Source organism: Microchirus variegatus (genome assembly GCF_963457635.1).
Source record: "Microchirus variegatus genome assembly, chromosome: 13".
Taxonomy (NCBI): Eukaryota; Metazoa; Chordata; class Actinopteri; order Pleuronectiformes; family Soleidae; genus Microchirus; species Microchirus variegatus.
Window position 1 is genome coordinate 24091074 of NC_139814.1, and position 13197 is coordinate 24104270.

Genomic DNA, 13197 nt, shown 5'->3' on the forward strand with positions numbered 1-13197 from the left:
CTAAATGGAATGAAGTCTATATTTTGGCGTTGCCTTTGACGACCTGAACGTCCAGCTCTCTCCGTCTGACCTCTAGACGGCTGTCAGAGATGGATGATTGCAGGTTGTCGTGGGCCAGGGACAGAGAGCACTCATTCAGTGTATTCTGGGAGCTCGCAGGAAGAAGTCGGCCGCAGATGTATGCTAGGTTTTTGTTGTCAAGATTTAAGCCCATACTGCTGCTGCTGCTGCTGCTGCTGCTGCTGCTGCTGCGTTCAAAGTCACAGCTGGAGATGAAGAGGCGACATCTTTTAGAGTATACGTCTCATAGTCTGGTTTCCCCTGACTGAGGCCAGCAGTGCAGCGTCGGCCAAAGCGTGGAACAGCGGCAGGGAGAGGACGAGCTGTGGTGGACGTATCTGTCCAAAAGTTCTAAAAGAGGAAACCCGAAGGATCTTTCTATTGTGCACACAACATGATGTGGTTTTAAGATGCTGCATTTTCACCTGCCTCTTATGGAGCTTTTCCATCATTCAGTTCTACACTCTATGGCACGCTCCCTCATGATCTGTGACATCTGTGGCATATTGACAAGTGACAAAAGTCCACATTTTGGTGTGCCCTTTTATTGACCAGACCATAAGGAGTGTCTGTGTACTGGTCACACATATTGACCACCACTCTGCCATGCTCCATGAGTTGAAATACTCAATCCGAGAGTATAGCCAAGTGACACTGGACTACTGGGTTTGAGCAAAACAAATCATTCCATAAACAAATGCATCAAGAATATGACATTCTATTTTTTTCAAGTTTGCACGCTTATATTTATAGCTCAACTTGGCTTTACTCGCTGGGTCGTCCTAGCATGGCTGGGAAACGGACGTTTTATACGCGACAGAAACATACAAAGCAGTTGTTTTCAGTGTACTGAAACATTAGAATAAATTAGTAAAAAGATTAGTTTGGTACTTCCTTCGAGACCGGCGCACAGACGGCTTCTGATGCTGTGATTCGGCTCACGTTAGCCAGATTTCGTCATTGCGGTCGCTAAATACACACAACTCCTCTGTTAAATATTGAGATTTTATTAATTTAAAAAAATGCACCAGGTACCAAGTACTATCAAAGCCTACAAGTAGAGTCGAGCCAAGTCATGCTAGAACTGTATAGTGGAAAAGCAACATTGCGTTTAGCTCAGTTAGCTTAGCCTAGCATAGCATAAAGACCGTGAATGAGGGGAAAGAGGGAGAAAGATGGCCTTGGATTATGGCTGTAAAAATCTAGTGTTTATTAACAGATTCAACATTCAACTCATTAATATGTTAACATAAGTGCAGTTGACTTACAATAGGAATTGTGTTTGTTTTTGTAGCTTTAGCTTTAAGCATTGTATTTGTACTTTAAGGCAAGGGCAGCCATCTTGGACCGCTATGTCCTATTGTGACAAGAACAAATTTATGAACTTCACTTCATGCGTGTTATTTAAAACATATATACACATAAATCCTAGCTAAACGGCCGGGGGAATTTCTGCAAATGTGTTTGGGGGTCCCCCCCAAAATAAATCTCTTGCGACCCATCTGTGGGTTAGGGTTAGAGAACGTGGAGCGAGAGCATATGTTTTGCATTTTGAAGGAGGGACGCTCACAATGCAAACAAAAAGGAACGGCCACCATAACTCTGGGGACTAAGAAAGAAAGCCACAGGATGGAGGTGAGCAGAGTTCTGCGTTATAATCTGCAATCTCACCGTGAGACGTCAGAAGAGCCGGTCCAGTCGTGCTCTGTCAGTCGCCGCGGTGCTGATGTCAGCTCGTCCTCGCACTCTCGACACTGACACAACACAGCGAGGCGGTAAGGAAATGTCATTAGCTTAAACCAAAAATACTGGAAATTACAGACGAGGTCGAAGGCTAACAATGGCGTTACAAATCATCCCGTGGGGAACAGGAATGCCCAGATTACCAGATTGTTTTATGGCAATCCATCTGTTTGTTGTTGAGACATTTACTCAGACGCCGCAAATATGAAGCTGTTGGCACTGGAGGGAAAAGTCTGGGGATCACCAGAGTCATTAGGGTTTGTCTTCTGGTCAAAAGCGGTGGACTGGCAGGCCAACCTCTCCGTCCCCGGAGCCATGCAGCTAACGCGGCTATAAAGCATTCCCTCTTTTTATTGTCCCGCGCAGATATTTTTATAATTTGTGGAACAACTGAAAGTATAGACTTTACGCCCCCCAAAGATTTTCTAAGAAAAGACCATTTTTTTCCTTCCTTTTTCGTGAACGTCACATGACGTGATTTGTGAATATTGGGAAGTTTCTCAGAAGAGGACGTTTATTTAGTCTGCAGCCTCGCGTCGTCACGAGCCAAAGGTGGAAATACAGACGTACAGTAAATCTCACTTAACGGTTCCTGCGATTGTGCTCGTCGACGCGCGCTTCCACCCGGCGACGGGCGCCATTGTTAATGCCGTGAATTATGCGATAGTGTGCGTTTCCCGTTTCCTCAACAAATCAAAACATTTGCTGGGAAATGGTTTGACCGTACGAAGCAGCTTTACACAATAACAACACCGCCGACTGACCGGCTGTCCCTGTGTGCTCTCTTTACAGCTGTTCACCTCAACTTATGTTCTACCCATGAACCCCAGCATCACATGACACTCTGTCCCAGACTGTCCATTCTGTGTGTGTGTGTGTGTGTGTGTGTGTGTGTGTGTGTGTGTGTGTGTGTGTCATGCATTATACCTCTGTGTGATCTGAGATCAGACGAGCCCACTGCTGTTTTTGGTTCAGTGGTGTCTCAGAGTGCATGTTTACTGTGTGTGTGTGTGTGTGTAGTGCAATGCTTTTATTTTCATTCCGTATAATTACATACACATGGTCATCAGCACAGTGCAAAGTGTACATGGTGTTCTAGGCTCCTTTGGGTGCATGTGTGTGTGTGTGTGTGTGTGTTTGCTATGGAAGTAAATCTGTGCCATCAAATTTCAAACACTGAATTTGCTTTGCCTTTGCTTTTTTTCCCCCTCAATGTTAAAATAAATTCATAAATTCAGTGTAAACTCAATGTATCAAAAAAGTTGGTGTAAAAAAATGAAACCCCCAAAAATTCAGTGTAAAAAAATTAAATGTATCAAAAAATTCAGTGTAAAAAAAAATTAAACCTAAAAAAAAAATCAGTGTCAAAAAAATTCAACCCCAAAAAAATCAGTATAAAAAATGTCAATGTCTCCAAAAATTCAACATCTCCAAAAAATAATTAAGTGTCAAAAAATTCAACCTCAAAAAATGATGTGTCAAAAAGTGCAACTTTTTTGATTGATTTTTGAGATTTAATTTTTAATTAATTAATTTTTTGATACTGAATTTATTTTAACATTGAAACAAATGATTGCTTTTAAAAATCAAAAAAAAAAAAAAAAAAAATCTGCTTTAGAAATTCAAATTCAAACTCAGATGGCACAGATTACCTTCCATAATGTACTTGTGTCTTTGTGTGTGTGTGTGTGTGTGTGTGTGTGTGTCGGTGCCCTACTTTTCCCCGATGCTTTGGTCACCATGTGCCATAAAAAGGCTGGTGAACGTTTCCCGAGGGCTGAAACTCCGTCCTACAGGAATGTCAAGAATTCTGTGTGTGGTGTTGGGCTGGGAGGAAGAGGACCAAAGGCCTTTGGACATGCAGACACACACACACACACACACACACACACACACACACACACACACACACACACACATACATACAGCACATGCTGCATTAGTGAGGACATGAAGAAGACCTGCTGCCATATTTTGCACCTGCTTTGCCCGTCACACAATGCTTTATTCATATTTCTTTACACTTTTCTCACCCACAGATGATGCACGTTGACTTGTGAGCAAGTTTAACCTTTTTAACCTTTTTAACAAATGAACACCAGCTCCTCAGAGTAACTAAAACTAGACTTAATCCAGACCCTAAACCTGCTCTTAGTTCAGTTAATTTATAACAGGTCAGGTTAAAGAAGATCACTTACAGGTGCCTTATTTACTGCTGTCCTGCAGAGAGAGACCCTTTCACCCTGATCTGCTCTGGTCGGTCATTTGGTCTGTGGTGAGTGTTGGTTTCAACCTCCAGTGCTTAATATGCATCTCAGCCCCCGGAATGACAGGTTGTGCATAATCTGACCAATGGCACAGGCAGTGAGTTAGTGTACGACACCATCAGAGGAGCAAAAACCAAGACAGAATAAAATCCCAACATGAGGAAACGATGCGACATCAAATTAAAGTGCCCATGTAATGTTTAAAGCAATTTTACTGTAGAAAATGTGCAAAAATTAAAGGAAACTCCAGCTCAATCTTTGACTTGCACATCCATGATATTCCTATTGCAAAATGTTCATTAGATAAATCCTTGAAATGTGACAGAAAAACGTGTTCATTGTCTACAATAAGTATTTTTAAATGAACATTTCACAGTAGGAAATGACAGATGTCTCACAGCTCTGCTCTTGTGCTCCATGTAATAGTTAAACGTCCTTTGTTTATTAAATTATATCAGATTATTTATCGTAGGAAAGAAAGAACATTTCAACTATTTACACCAATAATTTTTGAGAAAACATTTACCTGACCAGTCTTAAAACCAGGGCTCTCAAATTATTACATTGTGAGGTTATATTTATTTATCACATTATTCAAGTCGACATTTAATTATACTGTACCATATGATCCTAAATATTAATTTTTCACTTGAGCGGCCCCCTCCTCCTCCTCCTCCTCCTGACCAGACTAGAAGTTCACTGGCTCCCAGGTCATTTTGAGATTGAGGCCCTTGCTTTAAACAAAGAAGTATAAACATTTCCTTGCCTGGAATAAACAAATATCTGTCATCAGAATTCATCTTTTCAATAACAATACAACACGTATAATGGTCTCTCAGGTGCCCGTTTTTAACCGTTTGCTCTGTGTTTTCTGTCACCTCTGAAGGCGACACCTAGTGGATGTTTGCTGTCGTTTCACTAACTCACAAACACCGTCCTCTCTCTCTCTCTCTCTCTCTCTCTCTCTCTCTCTCTCTCTCTCTCTCTCTCTCTCTCTCTCTCTCTCTCTCTCTCTCTCAGATGACGACGTGGACCTGGAGCAGCTGGTGAACGACATGAACTCGTCCATGGAGAGCGTGTACTCCACACAGGCCGACACGGCGCTGCTCCTCAACAATGGTCACTCCACAATGCACACTCCACACTATCACCAACAACAACAACAACAACAACAACAACACCATCACCATGTGCACGCCTCCGCCTACCCAGGACATGGCCTGCAGGTCCACCGCCGTCACACCCCGCCCCTGCCTGCGTCCTCCCCCTCCAGGGAGAGGCTGCGACACTCTCAGCCCATGCACATCCAGGCTGTCAGGTATGTGACACACATGTCCATGTTAAATAAACGTATTTAACTGTGACTTCAGAATGATTACATATTTTATATTAGACAACTGTTTCAATGGAGCACACATTATTTACTAAGATAAACTGGCAGATACAGCTGTTGTATTGTGTTGTTCCTGGTCTCCCATTTTTCCTTTCACCCCAACCTGTCTAGGCAGATATATTGAACAGAACATTATTTACTTACAAACACTTGTAAAAATTGATCAAAATAAGCTTGGGCAGGGCAACATCTGTTGTTTACCTTATTTTTGTGTGTGTTATTGCACTGGTTTTAACCACAATAATTGAGCAGGCAACAGAATTAAGTGACGTTTGAAGCTCTGTCTGTATCTAGTTTAGTTAGGATGTCGCAGTCCTGTGGTCAAATGCATCTCAGCCTATCATTTTGTTGGTTTAAATATATTTCTACAGATGCATAAAGTGACCTTATAACCCTTTCATTCCACCACACTTGATTTGATACTATCACTATCAGAATGATTGGATCACAGAGTTTTAGTTTTAAATCCACACAGACACTTTAAAGAGCAGATTATAAATGACTGTAGCTTTGATGATACTGTTGTTTTGACTTAATAAATGATAAAGATATGGGACTTAATCGCTCCAATAATTGAAATGATTCCCACGAGTCTTTCGGTGGTGATCCAGTAGACTGACATGAGCGTCTTTGTCTCCCTCTGCAGGTGCCTGCAGGAAGCGCAGCAGCAGCTGCAGCTGCGTCCAGCCTCAATGCCAGCCATCCCCAACCCTTTCCCTGAGCTGTGCAGCCCGGCAGGCTCTCCCGTCCTCAGCCCCATACAGACCAACGACAACCATGTGAGCACACTGACACACTATTACACCATCACTGTGACTGTACTATAACTGATGGAGGAGGCAGGTTCACTCAAGCGTTGACAGAGAGTTTCTGACTGAGGGACGAACGTCTAGTGCGACTACAGTGGAAGAAAATGAAGTTCTAACATATTTTACTGTTAGTTAAAGTTCCAGTGAGTAACTTTTGGTGATTTTTGGCGAGCAATGGGCATTTATCCAATCAAATGACTGAACAAGTGCATTGTTTTGAGCAAGTATAATTCACTTGTATACAGTTCTAGCTCAGCTCGGCTCTTTTCTTTTGCTTTTCCATTTCCTTGGTTTCTTGGTTACATGGAGCGAAGAAACCAGAACATATTCACATTTAAGAGGCTGAAAAATCAGAGAAACTTGTTTTTAATTGCTTAAAAACACTCAAACCGATGAATGGATTGTCAAAATAGTTGCCGATTATTTGAGTAATTGTTTCAGTGGTGCTAGATAATGTATAATGGAAACATAACTCACATCAGCCGTATGTTAATGTTAACGTTGCCGTTTCCATCTCCATCCGACTCGTCATACAACAAATCACTTCAGGACTGTTGCCGCGGCGACACAAGACCTAAACACCGCCAAACACAGAGAGAGAGAGAGAGATTTGTTGATATTTAAATGTTACACACTGCAGCTTTAAATAAGTAGATAGTTGAGGTTACTTCTAGTTGACCACTATCACAACACAGAGTGCAGAGTGGGTGTGTGTTTAAAAATCAGCTGAGTGGACTTTGTCTGCACAGCCTTTTCCTTCCATTACACATCAGCTCACCCCGGGTTATCTGACCCTAGTATCAATCACACACACACATGTGCGTACGCACGGAGTGTGACATGTTTTTGCCTTGGAAGGAGGTGAAGCAGCGTCTCCAGGATGCTGCCTTCAGACAGAGCGCAGACTTCCGCGTCAGAGCCGGGAATACACGCAGTACACGGCTGGGAACGTCCGAGGAGGCGGATCTCGCTAAAAAACCTTTTGAATTTGTCTGCGCAGTCTGGCAAGACAGGCGCCCATTTCCGGTTCACACGTTTCAGCTCCGAGTGTGTGTGTGAGTGTGTGTGTGTGTCTCACAGCCTTGCCCTTCCTTCCCCCCGTCAGAGCCTCCGGTCACAGGAATGTTCCATCCTTCTCAAAGATGTTCTCAGGATGCCCACCCCGAAACAATAAAAGTTATTTTAGATCTCCCTCCTTTCCCAACATGCATTCACACGCACCTGCATCGATACAGTACACACACACACACACACACACAGCTGGCATCATTCATCTTCACACTCTCACACACACACACACACACACACACACACCTCGTGACGAGCGGCAGAGTGTTATTGTTTTTTGGAGTTCTCGTTGACATCATCGTCTCACAAGACCCCGAGTCAGAAAAGCGAGATTGCGTCTCAGGCACAGAGGATCTTTGTGAGAGCGCAGAGCGTCTTCATTTGTCCACGAAACAGACAAGTGAAATACCTGCAGGACGTGTTTTTATGTTATTATGGTCTGTTGACATTTTAACTGCAGTTGGAGTTGAGTCCATATGCATAAGTCGCTTATTTTTTAAGGTTTAGGGGGTTTCTGTGTTAACCCTTTAACACGTTTGCATAAGTGTAATTATGCGACAGATTTCTAAAAGCTGAGAAGCTGCACGTCAAAGGTTATTAGGGTAATTACGGTAAATTGCATTTGCGCTGTTGTCTTTGTCGCCAGAAAGGGAGGGAAAAAGTCATATACTGTTCAGATTTAACACAAAATCTGGTGTTCATGTACAACTACAGTGGTATTTTTCTAAATAACTGCCAGATATTCTGGAAAATTGGACAAAAGCACACTTTGTCGTCCTTTTATGGTTAAAATAAGCAAAAAAAACAAAGTCCAGACGGATATTTTGAGGCCAAGGTGTTGAAGGGTTAATGTATTTTTCGTACAATGTCACCAGGTTTAGCGAAAGCAGGAAATTTCTTAAGCTTGCGACATGGTACAAAAACAGGAAGCTGGCAGTATTCCTGCACGCAGAGTGATAAAGCTGGAAGGAGTAAAAACAAAACAATAAAAAGTCACATGGAATTGCATTATCAGCAAAAAGAGAAAAGAGCTTTTTGGCTGAAGACGGTGAGGAGAGGTGAGGAAAGGTGAGGTGTTCTGGGAGTTTTACGTGAGGAAACCCTCTACACAATCATTTTGACACGATCATGTCAGCCCAGACTCAAATCAACAAGTGATTGATGGGGGCGGGGCCTTAGGAAGCTGCCTGCTGATTGGCTACTGAGTTTCGGAGTAGCTGTCCATCTGGAACTCCGAAAAAATAACTAAGTATCCAGCGTTACAAGTATTTTGTCGGATGTCGGCGAGGAAAAACTCGGGGGAACGAGTTCCAGACGGACCACGACTCCAAGCTCGTAACGACTTCCTGTCCATTCAGCTGTCGCTACAAAACTCAAGAACCAATCAGCAGGCAGCTTCCTAAGGCCCCGCCCACGTACAGAAGATCGATGATGACAACATTAGATGATGTGTAACTGTCCTGACTTATAGTTTTCATCCAGTTATATCATCATATTTAAATTTCCCTTTTGTTTTACCATCCGCATCAGCTGTAACTTGTGTTTTTTGATCATTATTTAACGTTAGAATGCCGACACAAAAGGCGACTATCACCTCAACAGCATTAAGTTCCCCTTAAAGTGATCAAATCACTTAAGTGCAGCAGCAGATTGGTCCCAAAGTGGCATTTTTTCATATTTAAAACGTGTAAAACAGCTCAGGTTCACTTTTTAAGCGTCTACTTCTGCACAGTTACTCATCAAATATTACTTTAAGAATTCCAAGATGAAAGGGGCTTAATAACCTACAATTTAAAAGTGATTTTCACTCTTTTTGAGATCAAGATTTTACACACAGCCACTGTAATTGTGAAGATAAACTCCATTCATTTTGAGTAAATCATTTCAGACAGGAGATATAAAAAATAATAGGCCTCGTATGGAAGAGGTTAATCCAACAGAAGGAGCGGTGAGAGCGTTACGGGTACATGTACAGTTACAGTATGTGTGCAGATTTAGCTCGGCTTATGCAACTATGCAGACGAGACGCTCATGTGCGCAGAGCATCGACATGTTTTTTTTTTTTTTTTTCTATCGTAGGATCTCACTCCCTCCAGCGATGGAGCTGGAATCTGAACATTCTTCACTAAGTCTTTCTTCTCAAAGGGAGACACAGTGTACTTTATATTGTGAGACAGTGTGTGTGTGAGACCTGACGATTTTATGGCCTGGGTTCATGCTTCCATGGGATGAATTTGACCTGGAGGTATCATGATCAAGCTACTAATAATAGATAACAGGGTTCTCTGTGATCTCTGGACAAATGAGCATGGTGTGCATAAAGACTTTACATCTCTGCACACACAGAAGTCGTCGATCCACTGCTTCCTCCATCATTAAATCCTATATACGTGTTATTTTGTGGTGTTAGCAATTCTAGCAAAACTCGCCCGTAAAGACGCTGTTGTTTCTGGGGGTTCCGTGTCGACGGAGATATTTCCTACTGCCGTCTACCAATCATTGCACTCAGTAGAGTTTTAGCTGCCCGAGCAACCACGGGTTGCCAGTTACGTCTGAGCTACAATGGCGGAGAAAAACGAAACCTAAAAGTCTTCGGTATTTTGAATTTTAGTGTAGTAACCGTTTTTGGCCACATTCTTACATATGGCGCCTTTAATGTCAATCCTGAACTGTGAGAAACAAAGACGTTCTCTACAGTCTGGAGAAGAAGAGTTAATCGATCAAGACTGTAATTAATCCACAATAATGATTCTGACACACATTTTATTGCGATTTCGATAAGAATTTCGATGATTTGTTCGGCCCTATTTCCACGACTACCGATTAACTCTACTCGAACACGAGATGTTACCATTAGCCTCGGCTCTCTGTGCTAATTTAAAAAAATGTGAACACGTTTTCACAACAGGAGAAGACGGTGAACATTGTGTACAAAGTAATGAGTACGCTAACATTGGCGTATCTATGCGCTCCGCTAAGTGACTGTGGACTCGTGTTTTCATAATCTTTCATGTCTTAATTCGCGCCTGGAGCTAAAATGCATCAGCACATTTCCCGTCGTCTGTGCCAGAAATGACTGTATGCTTTGTTGTTGTTCAACCTGTGTGTGTGTGTGTGTGTGTGTGTGTGTGTGTGTGTGTGTGTGTGTGTGTGTGTGTGTGTGTGTGTGTGTGTGTGTGTGTGTGTGTGTGTGTGTGTGTGTGTGTGTGTGTGCAGCATTCTCTGCTATATGAATTATATGAGGATTCTCAACGTTATGTAGAAAGTCTGTATTCAGCTGGTATTTAAATACACCAGCAATATAACCAGACATGATGGCTATTTATATACATATATATATATATGTATATAAATATACACTCTGTACTGCAGCATTGTCTTTAAAGCTAACTTCACACCAAAGCTGTGAGCACTCTTGAGTTTTACGACTCCCACCTCCCAAACCTCCCCCTCTTATCTGCGGTCAGCTGATGTTCTTCTGCACGCAACGGTCTGCTGACCACTGAAGTCAGGTCAGGTACATCTGTGTGTGTGTGTGTGTGTGTGTGTGTGTGTGTGTGTAAAGATGGCAGTGAAAGCCTATACAACACAATGTGTGTGTATACATATATGTATAAACGTACGTGTGTGTATATATAAACAGACATATACATCTGGACACACTTCCTTATTCAAGTAAATGGAAAGGTGTGCAAACGTTTGACTGGTAGTGTGTATATACACACACATACATATATATACACACATATATACATACACATACATGTGTGTGTGTGTGTATACAACTAGTTAAAGTAGTTAAAGGTGCCATATGTAAGAATGTGGCCAAAAACAGTTACTACATTCAAATTAAAAACACAGAGGTCTTTTAGGGTTAGTTTTTTGACCTAACTGGCAACCCGTGGTTGCTCGGCAGCTGAGACTCTACTGACTGCAATGATTGGTAGACGGCGGTAGGTGGCGCCACATGCCAAAACATGATTTGCAGTCTGCAAAATATTTTTTTTAATGCAAATATTTTGTCTGTACTGTTGTTGTTGTTGGTGAGTTCAGTTTGTTATATGAACATTATTCCTGAGTCTCTGTGACATATTAGGAGGATTTTATGGCCAGTTGCTTTAGATTTATTACATAATGCACCTTTAAACAAAACACAGTGGACCAATAGATAAATAAAACACATATTCAGTACAATAAAATAACATAAAATAGATTAAAATAATTTAAAGATCATTAAAAAAACAAAACAAAAGTAAATACTAACAAGCTAAAATGGTGCGTATCGCCACCTAGAGTCACGGAGGTGGACATGCTTAATTCAACTACAGCGGTCTGTTTGAGTGAAGTAGTTGAGCTACATCCCTTCGTATTCTGTCTCTTTACAATTAAAGTGCTGTTAAAAACACTTTTAAAGGCTCATTTTAAAAAGGAAAAACCCTGAATCATTCGACTCAGTCGTACAAAATTATTACAAAGCGCTGAGAATTGACTTTTCTGTATCGAGACATCAGCGTTTTCTCTCATTTTTGTTTTCTCGGGGACTTCACAGAACCACATCAACGATGTTCTTGCGCAAGAGCGAAACCACGCAGCAGGAACTAATTTGTCTCTGTGAGGACGGGATCTTTGCTCTGTGCATGACCCGATTTAATAAAATCCACGAGTGATCTTTTTTTTTTTTTACGCGTCAGACGATTCCTAGAATTGACCGGTAGACGTCCAGGACCAGGAATGTCCCGTTATACCGCGGTACGACTGCGTCGACGTGCGTGCGAGCGAGCGAGACGGTGTTGTCGTGTCAGTGTTGGGTCGTGGGAAGGTGGGGAGGTGAGCCACTCAGTGAGGCTTTGTGGTGGCACTCCAGAGAGGTGAAATTGAGTTTGGCCTGTCTGCAGAGCTAATCAGCTCTGTCTGGCTTGAAACCCGACCAGTGGCGGAATAGAAAGACGACTGATACTGTAACAGAACAGGGTGGGAAGTCACCAGAACCAGCATTCAAACGGCGACATTAGATATGGGTGTGTTTGTCTACTGGAGCAGCCTCTGTGAGGCGGCCAGCTATCATTTAGAGATTTGTAGCAGCTTGTGTTGTATTAACTGCAAGGCCCGGGATAATGTAGGAATAATATGAATATGTGATTATCCACAATGTGAGAATGTCTCACAGGTCAAACTGCAGAGAATTCAAGAGCAACACCCAGTTTTCTACCTGACCTTTTTAGTTTTATAAACCACCATGTGTCTCTGAAGCTGCATCCAAAATGCGACAAGGTCCATTTCGGTTTAGTCTGGATGGTCTGAAAATGGAGATCTTTGACTGACTGGTGCTTATTGGTCAAAACTTTCAACGTTCAAACTGTAAACCTTACTTTTTCAACGTCCTTTTTAATAGGACTTTATGAAACTGAGCAAACGAGAGTCGTCACCTTCCTGTTTATACTGGAACAGACCATCGTCTTCCATGTTTGATTTTGTCCTGCAGCCACGTGTGGATCAAACATATGGGGCCCAGTCACTCAGTACGTTTACATGCACAGTTTAATCAAGCTAAGGCCATAGTCCGACTAAGACAGACAACTTGCCAATCTCTCTATAAGCTAGTGCGTGTTGGATCAGTTTCCTGTCGACACTTGCATCACAGAAAACAGTGAGATGGACGGCGCTGTAGTTCTGTATGTTTCGTACCTGCTGTTGCTACGTTGCTAATCGTGATACAGATTAGATGGAGCGTGGCTCTTGTGGTTGCCGTTTATACGTTCAACTTCCGGGTCAAAGACCGCGGAGGCGACTTTGGTGCGTGCCCAGAAGTCCGACTCCAGTCCAATCAAGTGTATGCGTGCTAGGACTAAGAGGACTA

At 42.3% G+C, this 13197-nt stretch overlaps 1 protein-coding gene across 1 annotated transcript in view; it reads left to right on the forward strand.

The window, feature by feature from the left end:
* Nucleotides 1–13197, forward strand: part of LOC310935366 (growth factor receptor-bound protein 10-like) — a 46107-nt gene that overhangs the window by 15989 nt on the left and 16921 nt on the right. The window contains exons 4-5 of the mRNA XM_083899249.1: nt 5091–5388; nt 6110–6242. Of these exons, the coding sequence (XP_083755375.1) occupies nt 5091–5388; nt 6110–6242 (431 nt within the window). The remainder of the gene's footprint in view (nt 1–5090; nt 5389–6109; nt 6243–13197) is intronic.